This window comes from Prinia subflava, chromosome 5 (assembly GCF_021018805.1).
Source record: "Prinia subflava isolate CZ2003 ecotype Zambia chromosome 5, Cam_Psub_1.2, whole genome shotgun sequence".
Classification (NCBI taxonomy): domain Eukaryota; kingdom Metazoa; phylum Chordata; class Aves; order Passeriformes; family Cisticolidae; genus Prinia; species Prinia subflava.
The window spans coordinates 47,936,021-47,959,688 of record NC_086251.1 but is presented as its reverse complement, the minus strand read 5'-3'; the positions used below and the strand labels follow the sequence as shown (position 1 = coordinate 47,959,688).

The following is a 23,668-nucleotide window of genomic DNA, read 5'->3' as shown; positions in this document are numbered from 1 at the left end:
CTCTGAGAAAGGAAAACTGTAAGCTGTTGTCTCACACTGCTATGTTTTGTGTGACCTGTTAAGTATCTAGGAGAATTGGGACCAAGTAGAGTAAAATGCAAAGTAATGTAACTGCCTAAATAAGAGTTAATTGGTTGACATATGGCTTATAAATACACCATAAAATCCCCACATTTATTATAGGTGAAATTATAGTCTTCATGTTTTCCAGGAAGTTGGTTTTTTATTGCCTAAGGAAGCTGGTCTTTACAGGAGAATGGAAATTAAAATTGAATTAATTGTGGATCTGAGGAACTTTTCTGCCCAGTGATTACATCACTAAAAGTGTTTTAAAGTATGCATTTACTTTGTGGTCTCTGGTTCTGCTCATGTGCTGCTGTGTGAATGTGTGCGCTATTCACATGGGTCTTTTAAACATACTTATTTCTTCAGTCTCCCCTATTAAGACCAGGTCACTTCCACAATACTTTTATAGCCATTTTAAAACAATCAGCCTATCCCATTAAATAACACTGAATGTCATAGGTCACCTCTAAATACTAAGGCAAACTGATAACAATTTTAGGTAATGCAGTAGCAGTTAAGATCCATTTCAGGACATTGTACCCATATGTTGCATGTCTGGTTCAATTTTAAAATTAAATGCAATGATAAAATCATGCCCATAGCACAGTGTTTAAAATAGACCCAGAAGCTCTCTACACCCGGCACCCCTGGTGTCACCAAAAATGTCATGTCTGCTGGTATTTGAGCAACTGTTTTAACCAGGAAAGCTGTTATTAAACTGCATTGTAAATTGTCTGGAATCAGTTAACAGAACATGCAGAAAGGTGGTTTCAGCACTGAAATAAATGATTGATGTTTCTGTCAAATACTGTATCATTGATATTTGTTTCCTGGCCCTCAGGTGTTTTTTCAGACGTAGCAGCAAACACATGCTAAGTGTCAAGATAGGTTAGATTAGACAAGCATCAAATCGCTTCTTGCTCAGTGGGAAGCTGCCTTTTCTGTAGGGTATAAAGGCAGCCCTGCTGTCCTCTGAGGTCTCCCTAACTGAGGGGTTTGCTGGGCAAATTCTGGAGAGGGTCCAGACCCTCAAGAAAGCTCTGCATTAGAGCTACTTGCCATACTGAACCTGGTAATGGTATGGAAAAGAGCAACATTATACCAGAGAGTTTGTAACTGAAGGAAAAACTTGGACTTGGCAACAAATGGTAGAATATGTCTAAAATTGTATATATATATATATATACTTGGGAGGAAAAAGAAGCAGCAAATCTGAAAAGCAATTGTTTTTCTCATTGGAAAAATACTTTTATTGCAAGAGTCTCTGTTCCTCTTTATGCTAATCTGCTTCTGCTGTCACTTAAAATGATGTCATGGAAAAAAACCTTTTTTTTATCAGTTTTATTATCAGCTTTTCTATGGTCAGCGGAGGGTAAGGACACTCCAAGAAACAAACTGTTGAAAGAAGCCTTTCAAAGAACCTAAGGAAATTACTTAATTGCCTTTTTTTTTCTCTCCTTCATTTTTTCTCTTTTCAGGTTATGAGGGTGTTTCGGAATTTTTCACCGATCTGCTGAACCACATAGCTGCTGTCCTGCAGGGTCAGGTACCCGAGGTGACCCAGCTAAACCGCAGCAAGCTCCTGGCCGAGCAGAGCGGGGGGATCATGGACGAGCGGATATGCTGTGCCAGCACAGGCTGTCTCAGCGTCATGGGAAAAGACTCCTCCTGGATTGTGGAGAGCGAGAGCAGCAGCGCAGTGAAACTGCAACACCAGAGACTAGGCTGCAACTCGGCAGTGTCCCCCAGCTTCCAGCAGCACTGCGTCGCTACATTGGCAACAAAGGCTTCTTCTCAATAACTTGCCAATGCCATGGACTGAGAAAAAGCCCCAGGGATACAAATTGTGGTTCCAGAAACAGATCAGGTTTTAACAACACAATTGACAAAAAAATGGAAAAAAACCCCAACATAAAACACAACACAAAAAATCGAAATAAAAAAACTTTCCATTTGATTTAACCTAACTTGCTGATGAAACGGACTGAAAGGGGAAGAGCGAGAAAGTGATCCAAATCCATTTCATCAGATTCCTGTTGCAAATCTGTAGTGAGTTTACACACATGTGTTTTAACACTAGTCCTTTCATTGTGGGAGAGTTGCTCTTTCATTTCTATTGTTCTTTGTAATCACTGGTGACCAGCATTTTAAAATCGGACCTCATGGTATCAAGAAGATAATAATGTTGAAATGCAGTGTCTGAATGTAACAGTGCTAGAGATTTTTGCCTAAAAACCTCCCCATTCCTCTTTTTTGCAGGTAGGCCGTTGCATAAGAAAGCTAAGACAACTTCAGTATCACTAAACCAAATCTCTTGAAACATTGACCAGTCACGATGTTGGCAGGTAGCTCGCTGTGAAGCCGCTGCACTTTGAGTAAAACAGAGCAGCCTGCTTATTCAGGGCACAGAACCGAGGTGACCACCCCTGTTCAGCTTTGCAGTTCTCCCCCCAGGCCTCGTTGCTTCACTCCAATTGGCTTCTAACCATGTTTGCCAACAGCAGCACGTTTCACCCGGAGAGAGTGCCAGTATTTAGGTTGAGTCATTTAGTAGATTAAATAACATGCTTTCAATTGTCTGCTTGTGCTGAAATCCTAGAAGAGTTAATGGAAACAGCTCGTCTCTTAGCAGGGGGTTTAATTCTCCCTCCATTGCACTTGTGAGGACTCTGGGAAAAGGCTGGCAGAGCTGTGCATTTTCCTTGGAGCATTGCACCTGATCTGCGTACCCTGAGGGGTAGCAGTTGCTGCCTTCCACAGATCCATGCGTGGAATTGTGCATTTTTTCAGTGAAATATAAACAAAATTGTGTACCTTCATAGAGGATAGAAGTACAGGACAGCTCTAGCTTGGAGACCCCATTGTTTTGTTGCAAGGTGCCAGGCAAGGCCATATGGTAATTTACAACAGTGTTTTATACTATTTGTAAACTATAGCACAGCCAATTTGTATCTCTTGAGGTATCTTCTAGTATGGCAGTATCTTCTGCTTTTGAGAATTCCTGCAACTTTTGCCAGTTCTGAACACTATATTGGAAATATCCAAGTGCTAAGAACAGAAACACTATTTTGTTAGAAGAAGTGGCCTTCTCTTGCCCTTATTAGCCCTAAAATACATTTAAGAAGAGTGGTGTTAAGAAAATTTCCTTAGTTAAGCTCCTAGCTTGCAAAAACAGGAATTGCTGTCTTTTCTATAGCACATGTTCATAAAGCGTCTGTCACTGCAGCATTTAATACCAGTTTGGTTAGTATCATGTGTTAGATGGCTACTCAAAAGGAAAGGGTCTAGAACTTAAAGCCCAGGTAGATCATGGAGAGACGATTAAACTATGTAAAGATGTCACCACCCTACCTGATGGTACCAGTCCTAGAGGGGAAAAAGTTTTGAAGAGTGTTATGTAGCAGCTCTTTTATGTAAACAATGCTTTTTCTGTAGGCATTGGTCTTCTTCTGTAGAGATTGGTCTTCTTCCAGAAAGCCGTTCTTGGGAATTTCCTGTAGCCAGGATTGATTTTTTCAGGATGATTTACACAATAGAAGACTATTCCACCTCTAGAGGGATCACTAACTTTAAACTATTTCTGTAGGGACTGGAAGAACCTTATGAGTGTGGTATCAGTGAGATCCCAGAGTGCACATAAGCACAGCCAACTTCCTCAAGTGTTGCAGATCAGTTCTGAGCTGGGCACGCTTCACAACCCTGGTATGCTCTGAGGCTGCTGGATCCTGTGTTGTGTGCAGCTCGCAGGTCTTGGCTGGCCGTGGTGTGAGTGAGTCAGATGTACATAGGTGAGGGTTTATAGAAGTATTTGTGATAGACCAAACCTTTTGTAAAGCCATGACTAAAATGAAATAGACATCTGTAGTTTGGGGTTTGTTTTTATTCGTTTAAAATAAAAAGTGTTTTTATGTTACATGTGTAACAAAAGGTGCCCTCAGGAAGGAACTTGCCAGTGCGTATTTTTGTATGGTACTTTCTTGTAACCAGCTGGTGGAGTGTTTGTAGACTTGCCTATTGCTCCCTTTATTGCAATGGCTTGGGCTTTTTTTGGGGTTTTTTGGGTTTTGTTTCTTTACTGGGTGGTGGGGATGAAGCAATGATGTTAGAACTGGGTTACTAACTCAAGACCTTTCAAACTAAGTATGTTTACATGAATCTGAGTGTTGGATCCAATGGAAATGTCTGTATGCTGTTTCCTAGTTAGAACATCAAATAAGAATTTTATTTTCCTGGCTGCCTTCTGAATTTTGGTTGGCCTATTTTGCACTGCTTTTTTTCTCCAAAATAAACTACTGAAATATAATTGTGCATTTTAAACTTGTTTACAAATGATTGTTAGAAGTTTATTTTGTAATTCTCTGAATGCTTGCAGAAATACTATATTTAAATATTACTCCAGACCTTGGCAGTAGCTAGAAAACAAGTTTAGGTCATTGGTGTGATCAGTGACATTTTTCCCATAGTCTGTAATTTATTTTTTATTTATCGAATGTATCAGTATCACTTTAATTTACCAGGTGCAGTTATGCTGGTACCTGTTGTGATGTGGCATTACAATAGATTTTTGACATAAATTACCATACATTTGCTGTACTACTATATTTCCTTGCAGAAATTAAGGTAATGGCTTGTGTACTAGAATGTTGCTAAATCACAGGGGCAAATCGGGAGAACAATTTGTAAAAGCCAAAACTGTAAATTACCGAGTATCCAGACATACAATTACATTCTTGCAAAACATTTGAGCATGAGTACATTATTAAGCTTGTGCTAAAGTGCTTTTCTGAATTGCTGCCTCATTTGGTAAGTTTGGGATAGTTTTGATTTAAGATAAGCTTCACAGTAAGTTAGTTAATATTCTGTAGTCTTGTCTTTCTTTGTAAAAGTAGAGGAGAGTAGTAACATTAGACCATACCACAATGCCCTTGCTCTTGAAATTGCAGACAATCTTAGGAGATTTTCCATAATGTCTGTTTGAATTCTTTTTATTGTGGGTTAGAAAAAGGTTCTTCTGTGTTTTCAGAGGCATAGCTGTTACTGTGCTGATGGGAGCAATTGTATTAAAATTACATGGTCACCAGTTAGTTTTTTAGGGATTTATTACTGTTCTGCTTCACTGTTTGAAATCCACAAGAATACCATTAGCTTGATTGGAATTTCTCCAGGTTTTGTGTCAGCATGGTGATGAGACTCTGGTTTCCACTGTAATTACATAATTAGCTTCAATAGGTGAAGATCTTTCCCTGTTGAAGAGAACTTGAGCGCTATTACTGCTGCCTGTGATGTAAAGTCACCCTCTTCCCCTCCATCTGACTTGGCCACATTGTGCCTGACTTTGTAGCCTGTGCCAGAACATCCTGATCATTATGTGAAAGCCAACTGCAGAAATGAAACCAAACCATCAGCATCAGGGCTAGCACTTGTGGTTTGTGCAATGCAGAACCACTGGGCCAGTGATGTTTTGCCTTTGGTTGAAGCGTCTGGCTGTGCAGCCTTTGTACTGAGGAGCTGATCAACTGGGCTGGTCAGTAGGCAGGATAAATTCATTATTACTGCTCAGACTGTTGTAATGTTAAAGCTGTTTAAAGATTTCCATTGCCAGTGCAGGAATGTTTCTACAGAGGAGGTCTGCAGCACATTGCACAGACAGAAATCTACAGTTTAATTTGTTCTCACTGTAGATGATTACAAGCTAAGAACTCAACCCAGAGGCATCAGGAGGTAATGAGGATTGCCCAAGATAAAGCCTCAGGTTTTCTAGATTAACTGTGGGCAGTATCCAGCCAGAGAACAACCAGGTGGAGTACTGGTTAGATAACAGAGGCAGAACACAGTCCAAAGGCATCAGAATAAATGAGGCCAGAGGTGTTTGAATTCCCCAGCAAAAAAGAGCAAAACAGGAAAAATGTTCCTGTTGTTTTCATCCAATTAAAAAAATCCAGACTTCTCAGTTCTTAGACTAAGACTGATTTCCTCAAGTCTTTGCATGGCAGCAGTGACAAGTGAGTCAGACTTTTCCACACTAGCTTGTAGCCTTGCCTTCCACAGCTGTGCAGAAATCTTGGATTTTGGTTTTTTTAATGAACAGAGTCTGAGTTTGTAGCTGTCTCCCCATGCACACTTGCAGGAGTTCACATGCATTACCCTGCTATTTTTTCCCCCTCTCTCTTTTTTAGTAAAAGATGTATTGATTTCTATATTCAGTATACAATTACTTTATGGTGTGTTTTGTAATTAGGAATATGTGAAAATGCTTCGTGTAGATTAAAATATCTCCTTTAATATAATCTCCTGTCGCTTTCATAGAAAAATGGACATGCTGTTGCAGATCATATTGCTGATTTTATTTGTAATATTGCTTTAATATCTATTTCAGAGGAATGTAACTTCCAGAAAAGTACTTTCCACATTTTTGCTACCTTTCCTTTCACTGTTCACCCTATGTGGATCCAGGCCATCAGCACCTGAGCATTTGACTGGATGGATTTCATATCCTCCGTGGATTCTGTCACATTTACATGGCCACAGAAGTTATTTGAGATGGTTGAAATTTGGGAGGATCCAGGCATAAAAAGAGATGTTGGAGCAATCCCTCAGCAACACAAGCACAGTACCATTTGTAGCAAGCAAAGGGAATTGTTTTTGCTGTGTAGGTGCAGGTGGCTCTTGGGGTCTGGTCCACCCTGCTTTTGGGGCAGCTTTCTTGTGGAAGTAAAAAAATCCATTGAGAGAAAAACTTCCTTTATCTGTGATGCAGAAGTAGGGCAAGGAGGGGAGGGTAGGGCTTGGGAGTAAAATCCTGGCCAGTGGACATCACGATACCAGTTGTCCAGAATTTCACTCTGTGGTTTTTAATAGCAATCTGGGGTGATGTTTTCTTCCTCTCCATCATCTTACCCTGAATGCACTGGGGCTGATGATGGCACATGCCTGTGGCCCACTCAAACACATTAGCAGGTGACCTTACCCAGCATGTCATGAGTTTGCAGAAGGCTGCCAATGTGTCGGGAAGTTTTTGTTGATGGCCAGGAAATGTCTTGAAACTCCAGGAATAGCTGAAACAGCAAATGGAGTTCATGAAAATCAGGTCTTCCTCTTCCAGCATTTTTAAAGAAACCCACATTTTTTTTCGTTCTTCATTCTTTACACAGTAGTTTTAGATATAAATTATTTTAACTTCCTTTTTTTGTGTGTGAAAAGTCATATATACATATATAAAGTTATTAAAAGGTTGAGAATATGTTGAGTATAAAATAGTGACTTCTTTGTTTCAGATGTTAGCAGCCCCTAAAACTGAGTTGTTTATCCTCTTGTAAAGTCAGTGCTGTAAAAAAAATTTAAAAATAAAAGATGTGTTAGATGTATCTTTTATTATTTATTTCTGATTCAGTATTTGATACAGCTTGTGTATACCCTTGTGACAACCACATACTAAAAACACTGTCGTTCCTAAAATGGAGTAACAGCAATTCCTTGGGATCCCAGCAATTGTGAGAGAATTGGCCCTCTGGGTGTGAATAGTGTTGGATATTGTCCCTCAGTCTCCAGCATGGCTTCCCACCCAGGCATGGCTGAATCTCGGGGACCACTGTGTGCGTGTGCTCAGTTTAGCAAGTTCATTGGTATCTGTGTTCAAATCCAGCTGTACAGTGTTAACAAGTGTGTCTTGTGATTCGCTTCAGCCTGGTTCACTATGACTTCTGAAACATAATTCCCATTTTGTACTTAAATTTGTATAGAATTATATAAACCCTTAAAAGATCATGGCTTACTGTAAAACCCAGAATACTTGCTATTTGGCATCTTCAATTGCATGACTGATCAGATCAGACAATGGAGATGGTGCTTTCATCTAACAGCATTCATTTCAATGGTAATATATTAATTTTCTTTTTGTTTGCCAAGCACCTGTTTTGGACAATGTTTTGGTTTCAACAGTAAAGCAATATGCAGTAGGTATTGTGGCATTATCTCTGTAATTGTTTTGAAGAGAGGATTGTCCCTTTCCAACACATAATGAAAATAAATGCCTTATAACAAGTTCTAGTTTGCTTCCTCTTTCTGAGTGGATAGGGCAGCGAGGTGAGCAGCTCAGTGGGGGAGGCCTGTTTTCGTGGGAATTCAATGTTCACATCTTTTCCAAGTGTAGTTTGCAGCCCCACACTCAGGCCTTGAACACCAGCTTTCCATCGGAAGAAATCCTTGGGTCCCAAAGATTTGTTATTATTGAATATTCCATTAAAGACAGTATTTATAGTAGCTCCATCAAGTAACATTATTTTTCCCCTTGTTGATTTTGCACCAAGTATGGACTATTTCTGTCTGCTGCTGCCATCCTTTGTAAAAAAAACTTGTCTAACTCCTTTGGATGTGGGTGCGTTTCTGTGGGGATTGTTTGGTTTCTTGGGCTCGGGGTTGGTTTTATGTTTAGTCGGGATCTTTGTTTGTTTTGGTAGAGACGTGGTAGGGTCTGAGGGTCTCTGTGAATTTATTGTGACATGTAGGCCTGAGTTTGCAAGGAGTTGTAAGGGTGCTGCTACTGACAGAGACTGTCACAAAAAAAGGGGAGAAACTAAATCATGGAATATGTCGAGTTGGAGGGGACCCATTAGGATCATCAAGTCCAACCCCTGGCCCTGCACAGGACACCCCATGAATCACACCATGTGCCTGAGAGCATTGTCTAAATGCTTCTTGAAATCTCAGGCTTGGTGCTGACCCCTTCCCTGGGAAAGCTGTTCCAGCCATAAATACAACATATTTACAATATACAATATTCAGATTTAAAAAACAGTATTCAACTTAAATTTAGGTGAAGATCAGTATGTAAAATGTGATTTCTCCAGGTGGAGTAACTCCCTAATTGACATTTTAGTACAGTTTCTGTGCAACACCTTTGGTTTCTCTTCGGTTCCTCCATGTTTCCCTGAGGTTAAAGAGAGTATGATGTCCTCAGGATAGAGTTGAAAAAAAGACTCACAGCTTGCTCCAGTGCACTTTCCTCAGCCAGGCTCTTGCCCAGTGCCTTGTCCTGGATTGTGCCCCATACCCAGGCAGCCCTTGGGCCATGCTTTGACCTCAACACCTCCTCTTGCCCTTGAGTGCTGCCCAGGGCTGGGGACCAGGGCAGTGCCCACTCAGCAGCTGCCGGCCCTCCCTGGGGAAGCTCACCCCGTGGGCGAGGTACAGCTCTGGGCACCACGCACCTCCTCCAGGGAGCCCCGCACACCCACCCCCGAGGAATGCGCTCTGCAGGCCAGCAGCACTGAGGGGTTTGCAGAATAAAGAGCTAAGTAGAGTTTAAAGCCTGCTAGCCATTCCCTGAGCATCTCAGCTGTTCTGTGGGCTGCAGGTGATGGGAGAGAACTGAGCTTCAGACTGAGGGGTCTGGAATACAGCCCTGGCCATGGGTGGATCTTTCCCTCTCCTGCCAATGCATGTAGAACATCTAAAATAGGATCAGTGCTCTGAGATTTTGGGGCCAGCTTCCCTAACCCAGCCACCCCTTGGTCCTCCAGCTGCCCTGTGGTCTGAAGCCCAAAGGATGTGAAGGTTCCGCCCGTAAGCACAGTGCCAGCTGGCCACCATGGCTCCTGTGAGCAGTGCACAGGAGGGGCATCTCCTCGGGACGGCCCTTCACCTCCGGGGAGCACAGGTAGTTCTTCTCCTGACTGGCCTTTTTTTACTTCTTTCTAATCTACTCCTGTGTTGTCCACATGGCTTGACTTGGTCACGTATTGCCCCAGTGTTTAAACTTTTAGCTGTGTTCTCTCTGTGTTCATGGATGAGCCTCAGATGTGACACAAGTCTCACTGAAGGACCCAGGACACGCAGCGCCGGGGCTGAGCAGGGCGGCACCAGCGGCCCGCGGGTGTGCAGGGAGAGCCCCACGGTGCTCGGGAGCACAGGGAAGCGCCCTCGAAGCCAGGCCCCAAAGGGCACCAGCGCTGGAGCCCACAGTGCTTGGGAGCACAGGGAAGCGTCCTCCAAGCCAGGCCCCAGAGGGCAGCAGCGCTGGAGCCCGGGGGAGGAGGGCGGCACCATCGCGGTGTGTCTGAGGGGAGGGGAGCCCTCCGTTCCCGCCTCTTTGCGCAGGGCCTGCAGCGCGCTGACAACCGACACCGAGGCTGCTAAAACAAAGGAAGGAACCCACTGCAGTTTTATTTTTCCTTAGATAAATTTTTTATATAGAATATATTACAGTCAGAGTTCTCAGCTTTTAATCAAAAGATAACAAGTTATTGCAGTTTTTTAACCCAGTGAAACTACCGGTGAAAGAACTTTCTAGAAAGCTGTCCTGTCTTTTTAAAAAAAAAGAGGGAGAAAACCCCACCCAGACAGAAAATACACATGTAGGTTGCACTTGGCACCCACGGGCGCCCTGCCGGGCGTGTGGGCATCCGTGTGGAGAGAGGAGCTCGAGGTGAGGCAGCGGCGATGGGCACAACACTATGGCGAGGGAGGCAGGCCGGGGCGCTAGCGAGGTCGGTTCCTAGGCACGGTGCTTCTGCTCGGCTTCATTGCTCTTAGACCGGGGAATGAACGCGCGGTGGGAGGGAGGAGCGTGGCGGTGCTGCCTTCGCCGGCACGGGGGGCCCTCAGCCCCGCCTCAGCTCGTGCAGCTTGTGGGCGACGCGCTCCAGCTCGGCCTCGATGGCAGCCAGGCTCTCCAGCTCCTGGTCCTGCAACAGAAACCCGGGACGTGTCAGTGGCCACGGCGGGCAGCCCTCGCCCTCCAGAGCTGCAGAGAGCCTTGCCTGGGGCTGACGAGCCGTGTCCTGCGCCATCCCTTCCGCCTGCGTTTGTCCCTCTGGACAGACGAGTGTGCACAACACTGATTACTTCTGCCCTAAGGTGTAATTACTGCTGCTAGCCATGGGGACGAGACATCCAGATGCCGGCCTTCTCCCGTCCCCTGCCGGGCAGGCTCTGCCAAACAGCGCAAACAGTGGCGTCAAACCAGGATGGGCAGCGCTGCCTGCCGCCTGCGGGAAGTGCCCTGCCCATGCAGGGGACAGCGCTGTCCCCTCTCCCTGCCCTGCCCTGGGTCTTTGCTTCCACCTCCACTAGCAGAAGATACTTTTCGTGGGAATATAGTGACTGAGGAAGCCATCAGTTCAAAGGCTCATGCTGCCCATCACTTGGTGGTCTTTCTATACCTGCTCTTGTGTATGTATGCTGTCACTTGTAGCTGCTTTATTTAGTGCAGATATTCAGATGCCTGACTGCATGGCTTTGTCTGAATTCAGGTGATATCCAGCTGGCCCTGCCTCGCTGCCAGCCCCAGCACAGTCCCTCACAGCAGTGTCACCTGGGCTCTCTGCAGAGCACGCACTCAGCACAGCAGCAGCAGGCTCTGTGAGCAAACGTGGTGCTGTACCTTTTCCCACTGGCAGAGCCGAGGTGACAGCCCCTCTCCTGTGTGGAGGGAGAAAAGCCATGCTGCTGCCTTCAGCAGCTGCCAACCACAGGCTGACAGTGAACCACTGCACTGCATGAGGCTGGTGTGAGAAAAGTAAAGGAACTATGTAAAAATGAGGGGTTTTCTCTTCCCGAGCTATTTTCCTGTTCAGGGAAATAGAAAGCCTCGTTGCTTGGCTCAGCCCCTGGGAAAGCTCTGGCTACAGCAGGGTGCCTGCAAGCACCCAGGGTGCTGAAGTAGCTGTTCCATTTTGTTTGAAGTGGGTCAGGGAGCAGCTGGCTTGAAGCTCACCTTGCTGGAGGATAATGCATCTGACTGAAAAGTGCAGGGGACAGCATTCTCAGCCCATATCATACCCACACTGACCTCACTGGCCAAGCCACACAGCCCCATGGCCCAAAAATTACGAGAGAGAACAGGACAGCACCCAGAGCCTGTGCCTTCGTACTCTGCTTTGTGCCTGGCCTTCCTCACTGACTCCCAGAGGCCCTGATTTAGTTTAAAAAGACAACCAAACAAAAAAGTCCTGTTGCAGCTATAAACACTTGTATTGCAGCCTCAGCAACCTCTTTTCCAACCCCCATTTGGAGACTGAGTCTGCCACCTTGCAGACAAGGTGCAGCCCAGAGCCACTTGCAGGGGCAGGTGGGCAGAGATGTGGGATGTGAGCAGACAGTGGTGGGAGGCAGATGGGACAGCCCACCCCACTGCATCCCTGCTTGGAGCTGAGCCATTTGGCTTTGCTTTGAACCAAAACAGCAGGAGATGCTCTCGGAGGGGGGGTGCTGATGTGCAATTTTTGGCCAATGGTTTGGTGCGTAACTGAGGCAAGAGGGATATTTTGGCTGCAAGAGAGCTAATGGCTTCACTCATCTGCTGGCCTAGCCTGTTCCCAGGCACCTGATCATGGCCTGTCCCAGGCCCACAGAGCCCAAGCCCAGCCCCACTGTCCAGTCCCCTGTGTTATCACAAATCAATGTAGCTCTGCCTAGAGCTGGGCTTCAGCACAAAGGTGAACCCACCAGCAGTACCTGGCTGCTGGAGATGTGCTGAGCTAGTACCTAGCATCACACAAGGCATCAGAGAAGATCTCTGACTTTGGAAGCCTGACGCAGATGTATTTCTGTATCTGTCAACCATTTCCACTCCAATGCCTCAGGTCTCTCACCACAGCAGCACCCCTGATTTAGCTTTGTAGGAGGTCTGACATTATTCACTCCATCCCTGAGACAAGGAATGCTTTCCTTTTGACTTGCAAGGGCTTTGGGACACAAGGACTACCCCTAGGCTCCGGTTATGGCTCTGGTCACTATGTCCAGCACAGGCCAGTGCAGAAGTCCTGTCACTGGAGACATGACTCTGGGGGGCAGGGAATGCTTTTGCAATAGTCCCTGAAACAAGGATAAAAACAAAAGGCACAGCCAGGTACAAACTTCAATAATACCTGAGGCTGAATGACTGGAAGTTCACTAAGCATCAGCTTAATGTCACAGAGCACCACTGCTGGCTACATTAATGCCGGTATACCATCCACATCTCCAAGCATAATTTGGATAACTACTGGTGGGATTGTTTTGGGTGGGATTTATTCTTAAGCCTATGTACACCAACCTCTGTTCTCCTGTTAGCACTGCCTTCCTCATCTTTCTTTTCTTCAGGCAGAGGAGCAAGTGGAAAGCCTCCTTCACTGCTGTCCTCCTTCGAGTGACGCTTCCATGACCTTCTCACATCTTCCTGGGGCCTACTGAAGGCATACTTGCGGGACCTAAATGTCTTCTTCATGGACCTGTCTGGGTCTTCCTCACTATCATTCTCCTCCATGCGCTTCTTTGATGTCAGCTGCTTGGCCAGCTCATCCATTTTGTTCCACCTCTTGGTGTCTTCCCATTCCCTGGAGGACTCCTCCTCCATCTCATCGCTTTTGGCATCCCTGGGCTGAAAGGTGTCCTCTTCTCCCTGCATCCCCTCATCCTCCAGGCGATGCCTTCCTCCTCTCAGTGCCCGGGGTTGCTCTTCCTCCTCCTCTTCTTCCTCCTCTTCAGAGCTCCGCACATCTTTTCCAAATCCCAGCTCATCGTCGCTATCTGAAAGAGCATTAAACAAAGCAGTGAACACATCTGTTAACCTGTTTAAGGTCCACCTTTGAACTGAGCCTTCAGTGGTGATGCCAGATTTAATTCTTGACTTAGGCCTGCTTTCCCAAGATTCTGGAAATATCCACTCTCACATTGTCATGTCAGTAATGGGGCTTGAAGGCAGCTGTCAAAACCCCTGTGGGAAGCTCAGGGAAGTTGGATTAGTTGTTCCCAGGAGCTATGAGAGCTGAGCAGCGAGGCAGCTGCAGGGCCTGTGTTACCTGCTGTGCACACGCCTGTGTCAGATGTTTGTGGTGGGGTCTGGGTGGCTGCTGGCCGGTGTGTTTCTGTAAAACCAGGAAGCATCTGCCTCAACTTTTTGGCTTTGAAGCCTCTAACCCATCTGTCTCAGTGCCCTCAACTCACCCCAGGAAGGTACCAGTGCAATCTAGGATACGTACTGTCACCTCCCTGCATCTCCTCAGCCTCCTCATCCTCCTCAGCCAAATCGAGTGACCTCTCTGCTTCAGTAGGGTCCTCCTCTGCAGCTTCATCTCCATCATCCTCCCGCTCCACACGCTCCCCTGCTGCCTCCTTGCTGTGCTCCTGGCCCTTCCTGGATGGCTCTTCTCCCTCATCCTCAAGCTCCAGGCTGTCCCTGGAGCCTCTGGGCTCCTCCTCTTCATCCCCTTGCTGCTGCTGCTCATCCTCACTAAAATTTTTGCCAATGTGGTTGTCCAAAACTTTGTTTCGATGGGTATCCTCTGTATCCCTGATGTCATTGCTCTGAGCTTCCTCCTGATCCTCTTTCTCAACAAGGTCGGTATCCCGTGGCCTGGGTTCCCTCTCCTCCAGGCTGTTCTTGCCCTCCTCTATTGAGTCTTCATTTTGCTGGGGTTTCTGTGCTGCCAGCTCAGCCAGGGACCCTGTGGGCTGCTCCTCTTCAGGGAGCTCCCCTGCTGCATCTGCAGAGGGAGAAACAAGAAGAAACACCTCTGCTGAGAGCTCATTTCACAACCAGCCAAGGCCAAGCATTTCTTAGGGAGCTTCAGCCCCACTCAGCAATCTGCTTAACCAGCCCGTGGATCCTTTTGCAAGTCACTTCAGCATATGTTTGCATTCAGGCAAGGCAGCGTTCTCTCTGGTGCCTGTGCACCTGGAGAGACTTGCAAAGCTGAAGTTAAACATATGCTGAAGTGTTTTGCTGCAGCACAGTCCTCATCACCATCTCTTGAGATGTCAGCCACGAACTCAGCCTGCATGAAACCAGACTGCATGTAAAATGAAATTATTTAGGAGTGTAATATGGCACTTGCACAGCTCTCCCTGCTCTCAGTGCTGCACTCACATGACATCCTTATTTCTCCCACCAGGCTGAAGAAGCAGCCAGCCCTGTTCACAGGATGCTGGAGGGAGGAGGGGTGTCTCTGCTTTGCAAATGAGCTACTCAGCAGGAGCTTAATGTGGCTTGAGCATTTGTTCTTGCTCAAGGGAGACTAGCCTCTTTTAACACTATTAGCCAGAGAAAACACTTGGAAAAAGAAAATATGGGAGTTTAAAAGCCAGAGGGACATGGAAAGGTATGTGCAGCCTCAAGGAGAGCTGAGGAGTGTGCCAGGATGAGGGGATGCAGAGAGCTGGTCACACAAGGCTGGTGGCCACCAGTGACACTGTGCTGGTGTCACCAGAATGTCAGTGGGCCTGGATGGCCCATGTGCCACATTTCATCTTCACTTCATCTTCCTCCATCTCCACACTGCTGAAGCAAGGGTTTCAGGTGTGTCTTGGCAGTAGGGAGATGCAGTGCCACCATCCTACCTGTTGGATTTTGGCCATGCTGGCTGCAGCAGCAGCAGCCCCTAGGGGTGTCACTCCTCATTGCTCTGAGCAGCTTTGGACTGGTGTCACAGCAGTGCTGTGCTGCTGTGGGCCAGCCATGTGCCCCAGAGCTGCTTGAGACCCTGTGTGGGTGCCCAAAGGAGTCACATCACCCCACACTGGCATTGTGTCTTCCTGACCAGAAAAAGGGAAGGCGCCAGCCCCTCCTTTCTGCTAAACTGTCTGTCTGTAGTAAGGTCAGAGAAACACTGACGAGGGGAAATCCCATCTGAAGGTGATCATTCCAATATAGGGGTGTTTTTTGTGGGTATGTGCACTATGTGTGTTTCAATTTTCCCTTCAGAGACTCATTACTTAGTATCTTAGATGCCTGGAAACAAGGGTGACAGGCAAAAAACCAGGTCACCCTTGCCTGTATCACTGATTCTTTTAGTGCATCATTTCCCTAGCTGTGACTCATTTTAAGTGAGTGAAAGTGCCAGCAGCAGGGTGGAAAAGTCAGTTTCACTGTGGTAACTTGACCATGACCAGTTACTATAGCTCAGAAACTACACATTGTTTGAGTTGGTAAAAAAGAACAAAGCAAACACCAGGTTGCTTGTGTGTGTCAGCAGCAGCATCAAAGGAGATGCCTAAAAAAGAAGCAGATGGACATATTAAGGCTGTTTGAAAGAATATCCTTGTTTACAGCCTGACCTGGATTTCCTGGGGGTGGAGGCTGACACTGACCTCTCTGCTTGTTCTTGTCGTTCTGACTTTCAAGGACTTCAGAAAGTTCGTCTTCAAAGCCGCTATTCTTCTTCTGCTGCTGAGTTCTCTCGTTGGCACCTGTGTCAAGTCACAAAAAGTAGGGAAAGGCAACAGTCCCTTCTGTGTTTCAGAAAGTAGAGGTAAGAAAATAGTTCTGTGCCCTTTATATTTGCTACAGTGGAAAAATGTACCTGGGAGCTGGGAGGAGTGAGACTGGAGGGAATGTGAATCAACTGCAGTAAAAAACCACAATCAAAAACATCATCTGCAGGATAGAAAATGGTCTCTAAATAGAGAAGCAGGGTTGCCAGGAAAACTAATATTGATGGAGATCTAGGGAATAAGAGGTGCTGAACTGCAGCACTGAGGGCAACAAAAGACTTTATCACCAGACAAATGAAGGATAAAAATTGCCTTCTGCCAGATTCTGCCTACGCACCTCTGTTGAGGTGAGCACTGGGAGCTCCTGCATCCTCAAGCCTGGTCGTGGGGGCCCCTGTGTGCTGGGAGGAAGAAGCAGCATTCATTCCCACTGCAGGGGTAGCCTGGGGCTCCAAGGCCCCCACACCTTAGCTCTGGGATTATGGAGCCTGCTAGAAAAAAACAACACCCTGGGGAGAGGTGTCTGAAGGCAGCCTGAGCTGGAGGTCAGGCTGCCGCTGTCCTGGCAACCAGCAATGGGATCTGCAAGCCAAACAAGCCCTGTCTAACCCATCTCATGCCCTGCTTCTATGCCTTAGTGCAAGGGCAAGAGCCAGTGCTACCAGCCCAGAACTGAATGGTGTGGGCTCTCCAAACTGAGCAGAACCAGCTGCACCAGCACACCGAGGACACTAACACCTTTGCTTTTCCCTTGTCTACAAGACGGTTCCACCCCCAGTCTCTGCGATCTGTAGATTGGATCTCACGTTACCCTGGGACAAAGTGGTGTGATGGGCTCAGGCTAAGGAAAGAGTGGAGCAAGGTGCACCTACATGAAACGAGTCTCTTCTCGTGGATTTCATGCTGAGTGGCACAGCCTGCCTGATATGTGAGTGCTCCTCCTCAAATCCCTGGTGTGCCTGGGCAGCCACATCCCAGCATACTGAAGAGACTAAGTCTTCATTCTTCTGGATCACTAGAGCATCCATGGAGTCCATCTGAGGTTACTGAGCATCTGGCCCCTCCACCATTTGGGTAGTGACTAAAATATGGCTTTGGGAGTTGCATGAGGCTCTTTCCCAACTCTGACTTCCTGAATTTTTCCTTTTCCTTCTCCCTGTTGCCTCTGTGGCTTCCTTGCTCTGAAAGCATTCTGGTGGCACTGCCTTCCAGCCATCTCTGGCAGACGTGCCACACAGGAGCAGGGCACAGGGATGTCCTAGTCACTGTCTCCCTGGTGATGCCCAGTTGCCCCCTGGTTACCCCATGAAGAAGGAGTAGGGGAGGCCAGGAGGTGCTCTCCCTGCAGCATGGGGAGAGCCCTGTTGCAGCCTCACCCAGACAGAGGGATCTGGACTAGCTCTGAAGTAGCCTTGCCTGGAATCTACACATTAGCTCTGGGCAACTGCGCACCTGAGAATGTCCCTTTTTTCCCTCAACACCCCTTGGCACAGCTCCATGGTGCTGCTGCTGCTCCCACATTGACCAGTGGTGAGCAGCCTGCACCTCTCCAAACCAAAGAAACTTGCATTTGAGTTAAGGAAGCCATCAAAAAACCTCTATTAGCTCAAGAATATTTTCTCTGGGGTCTCTTAGGTGCAAGTCTTACTCACTGTTCAGTGGGGCTTCCCTGCTGCCACAGCTGGGTTAGTGCTAGTCTCCAGCTGCACAGACAGCAGAGGTTTTCTTGCCTTTCATTCTAGTTTGGGAGCTGGTTATTGTTTGTTGAATTAAATTAGTGTTTCATTTTAAGAGTTCTCCCACTCAAAATGTTTAGACTCTACATCACCACCGAGTAACATAGATAGCTATTGAAATTATCAGATACATATTGGAGTTATTGCAAGCAAAATTCCTTTCCCCACTCACACAGTCTCTGCTGAAAATCTTGGAACTACATTTCCTAGGACATATTTATATGATCTCAAATTAAAATGAAAAAACAAACACAAAACCAAACAAGCAATAAAAATCTGTAAGGGACTACAACAGAAGAGAACAATCTTCCCTATAGTTACATTCCCCAAAAAATATACTGGTACTGCACCTTGAGCAGCAATTTCCTGAAGTTCCTTAAGTAAGTTTTGGTGGCGAAGGATAGAAATAATTCGTTCATCTGCAAGAGGAGAGACTTAGTACAGAAAGCAGTCAAAGCAAATCTCCCCCCAACACCAGGAAATGAAATAGAACCCCAAAAGCCTCTCCTTCCTCATTTGCTCTTTTCTTTCCCTTGGCCTGATTTGCTCTCACATCTCTTAACCATGTGATTAAGATGACAGGAAGGTCCTATGAAAACCAGGCAGTTTGATGTCACCCAGCACCCCCGTGGCCACAGTGCCAGCACGAGGCATGGCCTGGAACAAACAGTGGCTCCATCCCTTCTCCTGGGGCCCAGTACAGCCCAGTGGAAGAGGAAGGTGAACGTGTCAGGGACTCCTTGACAGGCATCCAGAGGCCAGGGCTCAGTTGGTCAGGGCAGGATCAGTCCCTACTGGCCAGATTTGCTTTTGCTGATAACCCAGCCTTAAGTCTGAGGCAGTACCTCCTCGGAGAGTTTCTAGGCATTCCTCACTGATCGGCAGGGGGTTTGGCTTAGATAAAGTGTCAGAGATGACCTCTACAATGCACTTCATCACCTAGAAGGAGACAAAAATACAAATTAAAGAACTGGTTTTTTGTCTTTTGTTCCTACTTGTTACCAAGGCTAAAGTACAGCAGGTGATGGCACAGATCTTCTTGCTTTCTGGTCAAGCCAGAACTGAATGTTCAGTTCTTGTTTTCCCTAACGCAGGAACAGAAGGTACCTCCTGCAACTGAGAAGTGAGCAAATTACACGTGACAATGGAAAGAGCTTCTTCCACATGACACACGATTCAGCTGAGGATTGCAAGGCCCCAAACCATCCCAGAGTCTGAGCACAGGAGAGTGAAGGGTGTCTGAATATATACACAGAAAATCCAAAATCATAAGTCAATATATTTCAATCTGCATCTCATAAAAAGACTCAGTGGGACGTTGTAGAGAGCAAAATGTGGTCATAGCTGTTCAATGATGACCTTGAAATCTTAAAAGCTCTTCAAACCCTGGGAAAGACATCAGAGACATCATAGATTGAAGCCAGGCATAGAAGGTGAGGTGAGGCAAACTACTTCCAAGCACAGATGAGAAATACTGCTCTCAACCCTGGAAAGGACAAAACACTCTGGAAAAGTGTTTGACCATGTGCTTTGAGTGTTCAAGAAATCTATTATAGACTGGAAGATCTCTACATGATGGCAGGTCATCTGAAAGCAAAGGAGTTCTGACACAGCTTCTCAGACAGGATGCACTCTGGGCCCACCCTTTCCAGCAGCCCTTTTTGTTGGTGTAAAACCAGGAGCGTTATTTATCTAATTTGTCATTTGTGCACTGAGATTGCAGGCATCCTTGCCATGCCAAGACACTACTGTAGTGTGGTCACGTAGACCCAAGTGATCTCATAGCACAGAAGCATTCACTACAGTCTGGTGCTGATTAGTAGGGTAGCAATCAGCTGCTTAGTTCAAAAGGATGATTATTTATAAACCAATCTAGAAAGAATGCAGGGCTCACAATTGCCTGTGGAAAAAAAAGAGAGGCTAAATTGAAAAAAAAAATAATATGATTTAAGCCTTGGAGGTAAAAAATCACTCACTGAACCTCTTCCTCCTGATGATTTCAGCAGGCAGCCCTGAGAGCCCTGACCTCCCTCACAACATACCATTCTCAGGAGAGCAGAGCGCTGTGGCTGCAGTAGAAATTAAACACAAGTCAGCAGTCCCCAGTCATCCACAGTGCTGTTCATTCAAGCGGTTGGATATATTCACTGGACAGCTGGAATGGGCAAATTCTCACCCTGTGTAAGGAGGGAATTCTGCTTTTGCAGATCACAGCCATAAAATGCTGAACTCTACACCTTACACAGTTTGAGGGAATTGCCTAATGGATTAGAAATGCTATAGGAAAGATTTAAAAGAAAAAGAATGCAGAGGAAATTCCCTGTATCATTCTCCTATATCACAAGCAATCCATTAATACTGATTTTAGATTACTTTGAGTCACTCTATCTTTAAATAGGAAAAAAACCCCAGATTCTGATATTTCCCTCTCATGTTTTCCAACCTCTGGACCCACTTATTGTAGCAGTATTGATGCAGCTTCAGAAGTAAAGACTTTCTCAGCATGAGAAGTAAGTCTCTGGTTCAATGAAATATTCTATTCAAGTTTTTCAAGACTTCTAAGCTGTTGGAAGGCCTTTGTCTGAGCACAAAGAGACACATCACTCAGCACAGAAATACATTCTGCTCTGTGGAGGAGCTTTGTAAGGTAATGAAATGAAGAGTGCAGTCATCCCACAACACTCTCTTTTTGCTAGAGGAGGTCTTGCAGAGTGAGACTTCACAAGGTTATGAAACAACAGCCTGCATCAGGAAATGGAGGAGATCCTTTCCAAATGAATGTAATTAATCCAGAGCAGAAACTCAGACTGGAATTTTGCCATAGCTATCATCTAACCATGAGCATGTAACTAGACCCTTAAGAGCAGCTCAGAGTGTCCCTACGCAGAAATCTCCAAAGAATTGTGCCCTTACAAGGACAGACTTCTCCATAGCTGAGCTCAGGTATGCCCTCCTAAAATGTATGGTTGTAAGTGAGAAAGAGTGTCCTTCAAGCACAAGAGTGGGCAAACACCAGAGACATTGTAAATGCTTTGGTCTTGTTCAGATCCCTATGGAAAGCCCTTGGTGTAAGGAAAGTCTGATGAGCTGTACAGGAAAGGCCTGCAGGTGCTGACTACCCACTGCACAACCCTGAGCCACCCACAAATGCTGGTGGCACAGAGCATAGTGTGTAGGAAGAGCTGCAGTGCTGGTTGTTGTATTCATGTGATGATATCCCTGCCCTAATCTGTTCCATAAGACCAGGAATTCCTTCCCTGAAATGCTGTGTACCAGAGGATGGTGAAGGCAGGAAAGCCTTAACGGCTTCTTCCAATTGCAGCAAATTCCAAAGAAAGCTGATTTTGCTCTCAGCTAGATCCTGTGTCAGTGTAATACCCAGGGAAGGTAGACAGTCTTGAGAAAGTCCTTCCTTGGTGGAAACATTTCCACAGAGTTGCACCATCTGCCACAAAAGTGCTATTTTGTACACATAGAATATATTGGGGAATAGACCTCACAGGGAAAATCATATGATTAATGGGTTGTACCATCAGATGCCCACTCTGGTATGGAAAATTGAAGGGGTGAGTGCCTGTCCCAAGTGCCCTTCCTCAGCAGCACACAGCCCAAGGAAAGCACCCAATGTCTCACAGCTCATGGCTCAGTCCCAGCAAGGGCTGAGCAGGCTAAAAGTCTTAAAGCAACTGCTCTCCAGGCCCAGGCACGTCTCACAGGACGCAGGGAGGTGTTGCTCATGGCACACATCCTGCGGGTAACCTGCAGTGGAGCCTGTGGCTGACACTGGCATCAGTGTGCCCTCCCCTGCTGCTGCCTGAGGAAGAACATTGTGGGGCCAGAAGATTTCATAACACAAAAACGTTCAAGAAGTAAAAAGGAAAAAGGCTGAAGTTTCCTTTACGGACATGGATTTTTGAAGAAATTTTAATTTGGGCAGCTAAGAGATCAGCTCATAAGAAAAATGGGGAAGGGGAGGTCAGGGAGTTGTGTCTGACACAGATAAACACAGGCAAACCCCCCTACCCAAGCATTTAGGTGCCAAAAGGCTGTTGGGAGTGCACTTGTTTGTGAAGTGCAGCTATAAATGTTGGAGGATGTGACACAGATATGTGCACAGAAGCCCGTAAAGTAGGGCTGGAGAGGTCAGCCAAGTCCTGCTCTGCTTGTAGCCATCCAGACAGGCTGAGCGGGAGCTGAGGATGGATTAGCAAGCTGAGAGTACCGGTTGCCTATTTTTCCAGAGCATGCATGTTTAAGTAGCACACATACAAACTCGGATGTATACACCCCCAAACACACACAGTTTCTGAATCACATCTCTCCCCACTCTCCCTTGAGTCACCTCCTGTTGGGAGCTTTGAAACACTGAAAGTAGGAGGACTAAGGAGAGTTATGCCCAGCCTCCATCTCCTCTCTCAACAAGCTTGCCTGATCCCTCTGTCCCATCCTGAGGGACTTCCTGGGCTGCCCAAAAGTGGATGCACAAAGGGTAACTTCTGCTAGGAAGGGAGCAGAGATGGATCCTGCTTGAGGGATCTCATGCAAATTTCTGTCACTTTCTACAGGGTATTCCAGTGGGAGCAGCCAAAACCAGCCACCTAGGTGGAGGTGAAACATTGCATCCTTTCTCTTCATTTGACCCTTCCACTACAGGCTCATCCTTACCTTAGTGTCGCCTTTATTCATGTCATTTGTCACAGGAAGGGAGACGGCTGTAAGGTAAGGGAGGGGGAAAAAGAGAACTTGTTATTCATCTCATCTGGAAGACAAGCAGAGAGACACTATTCTGTGAAATGGGAGTGGAGAAGAGGGGCATCTCTCTCTGTTGGAAGAGGTCCCTACGTACAGCTGCTGGATGTGTGCACTGTACAGGGAAGGGAAGGGAAGGGAAGGGAAGGGAAGGGAAGGGAAGGGAAGGGAAGGGAAGGGAAGGGAAGGGAAGGGAAGGGAAGGGAAGGGAAGGGAAGGGAAGGGAAGGGAAGGGAAGGGAAGGGAAGGGAAGGGGCCCGGGCTGGCAGGGCCCGTGCAGCGCTCGGCAGTGACCTTGCGGCGGCCGCTGTCCGCGGTGCTGAAGGGGCCGGGCCGTCCCTGTCCGCGGTGCTGCAGGCGCGGGCGGAGCGGGGCCGGCGGGCGCGGCGCTGCCGCGGGACCGGGGGACCCAGGGGGACACGGACACATCCCAGCTCCACTTACCCGGCACGGCCAGGAGCAGGACGGCGAGCAGTTCTGGCCGGCTCATGGTGCTGGCGGGATGGAGGCAGGGAGAAAAGGGCAGAGGACGAGACTGGCGTGGCGTGGGGGCTCCAGGCGAGGTGCCGGGGGGAGACCGGCACGGAGCGTGTGTATCTACGCCAGTGCCCTGGCTGAAGATCCGAGATGGGGCACTGCAGCAACCGGCTCATTTATATATCTCAGCCCTCGGAAATGGCGTCAGGAGGAACCACCTCCTCCTCTGCCCCCTCCCCTCGCACACAGGCTTCCCATCAGCCTCCATCACTCGCCGGCTGTCGGAGGAGCCCCGACCTCCCTGGCTGCCCGTGCAAAGGTGTCAGGCTCTGCTTGCTCCATATTCTCACACTCTGCAGGCACAGAAAGGCTCGCAGGTGTGTTTCCAGGACCGCTTTTCTGGCACCTCACCCGACACTGGCAATCTGCAACACCTCTGCACATGTGCCACC

General features: G+C 47.0%; 2 protein-coding genes across 4 annotated transcripts in view; one reads left to right on the top strand and one right to left on the bottom strand.

Annotated features, from left to right (window-relative positions):
* The window catches only part of ITPK1 (inositol-tetrakisphosphate 1-kinase), a 139,557-nt gene extending 131,451 nt beyond the window's left edge, over positions 1–8,106 (top strand). For all 3 annotated transcript variants that reach the window (XM_063399251.1, XM_063399249.1, XM_063399252.1), the window contains exon 11: positions 1,545–8,106. In XM_063399251.1, coding sequence (XP_063255321.1) covers positions 1,545–1,867 — 323 coding nt within the window. In that variant the 3' untranslated portion in view covers positions 1,868–8,106. The remainder of the gene's footprint in view (positions 1–1,544) is intronic.
* A 2,177-nt stretch (positions 8,107–10,283) lies between these two features.
* On the bottom strand, positions 10,284–23,229 carry CHGA (chromogranin A). Its single transcript, XM_063399149.1, has 8 exons — positions 23,184–23,229; positions 22,656–22,702; positions 18,836–18,929; positions 18,341–18,409; positions 16,132–16,230; positions 14,025–14,528; positions 13,100–13,572; positions 10,284–10,748 (listed from the first exon to the last, which is right to left on the bottom strand). Exons 1-8 carry the CDS (start codon positions 23,227–23,229, stop codon positions 10,665–10,667), a joined length of 1,416 nt encoding a protein of 471 aa, XP_063255219.1. The 3' UTR covers positions 10,284–10,664.
* Positions 23,230–23,668: the final 439 nt, after the last annotated feature.

Bases quoted from the DNA above. Each gene is read 5' to 3' on its own strand.
- CHGA (XM_063399149.1), bottom strand. From the start codon at position 23,229: ATGAGCCGGCCAGAACTGCTCGCCGTCCTGCTCCTGGCCGTGCCGG. The intron at 22,703-23,183 runs GTAAGTGGAGCT...CTTACCTTACAG, and splicing joins CCTGCTCCTGGCCGTGCCGG to CCGTCTCCCTTCCTGTGACA. The intron at 13,573-14,024 runs GTACGTATCCTA...ATGCTCTTTCAG, and splicing joins GGAGATGCAGGGAGGTGACA to ATAGCGACGATGAGCTGGGA.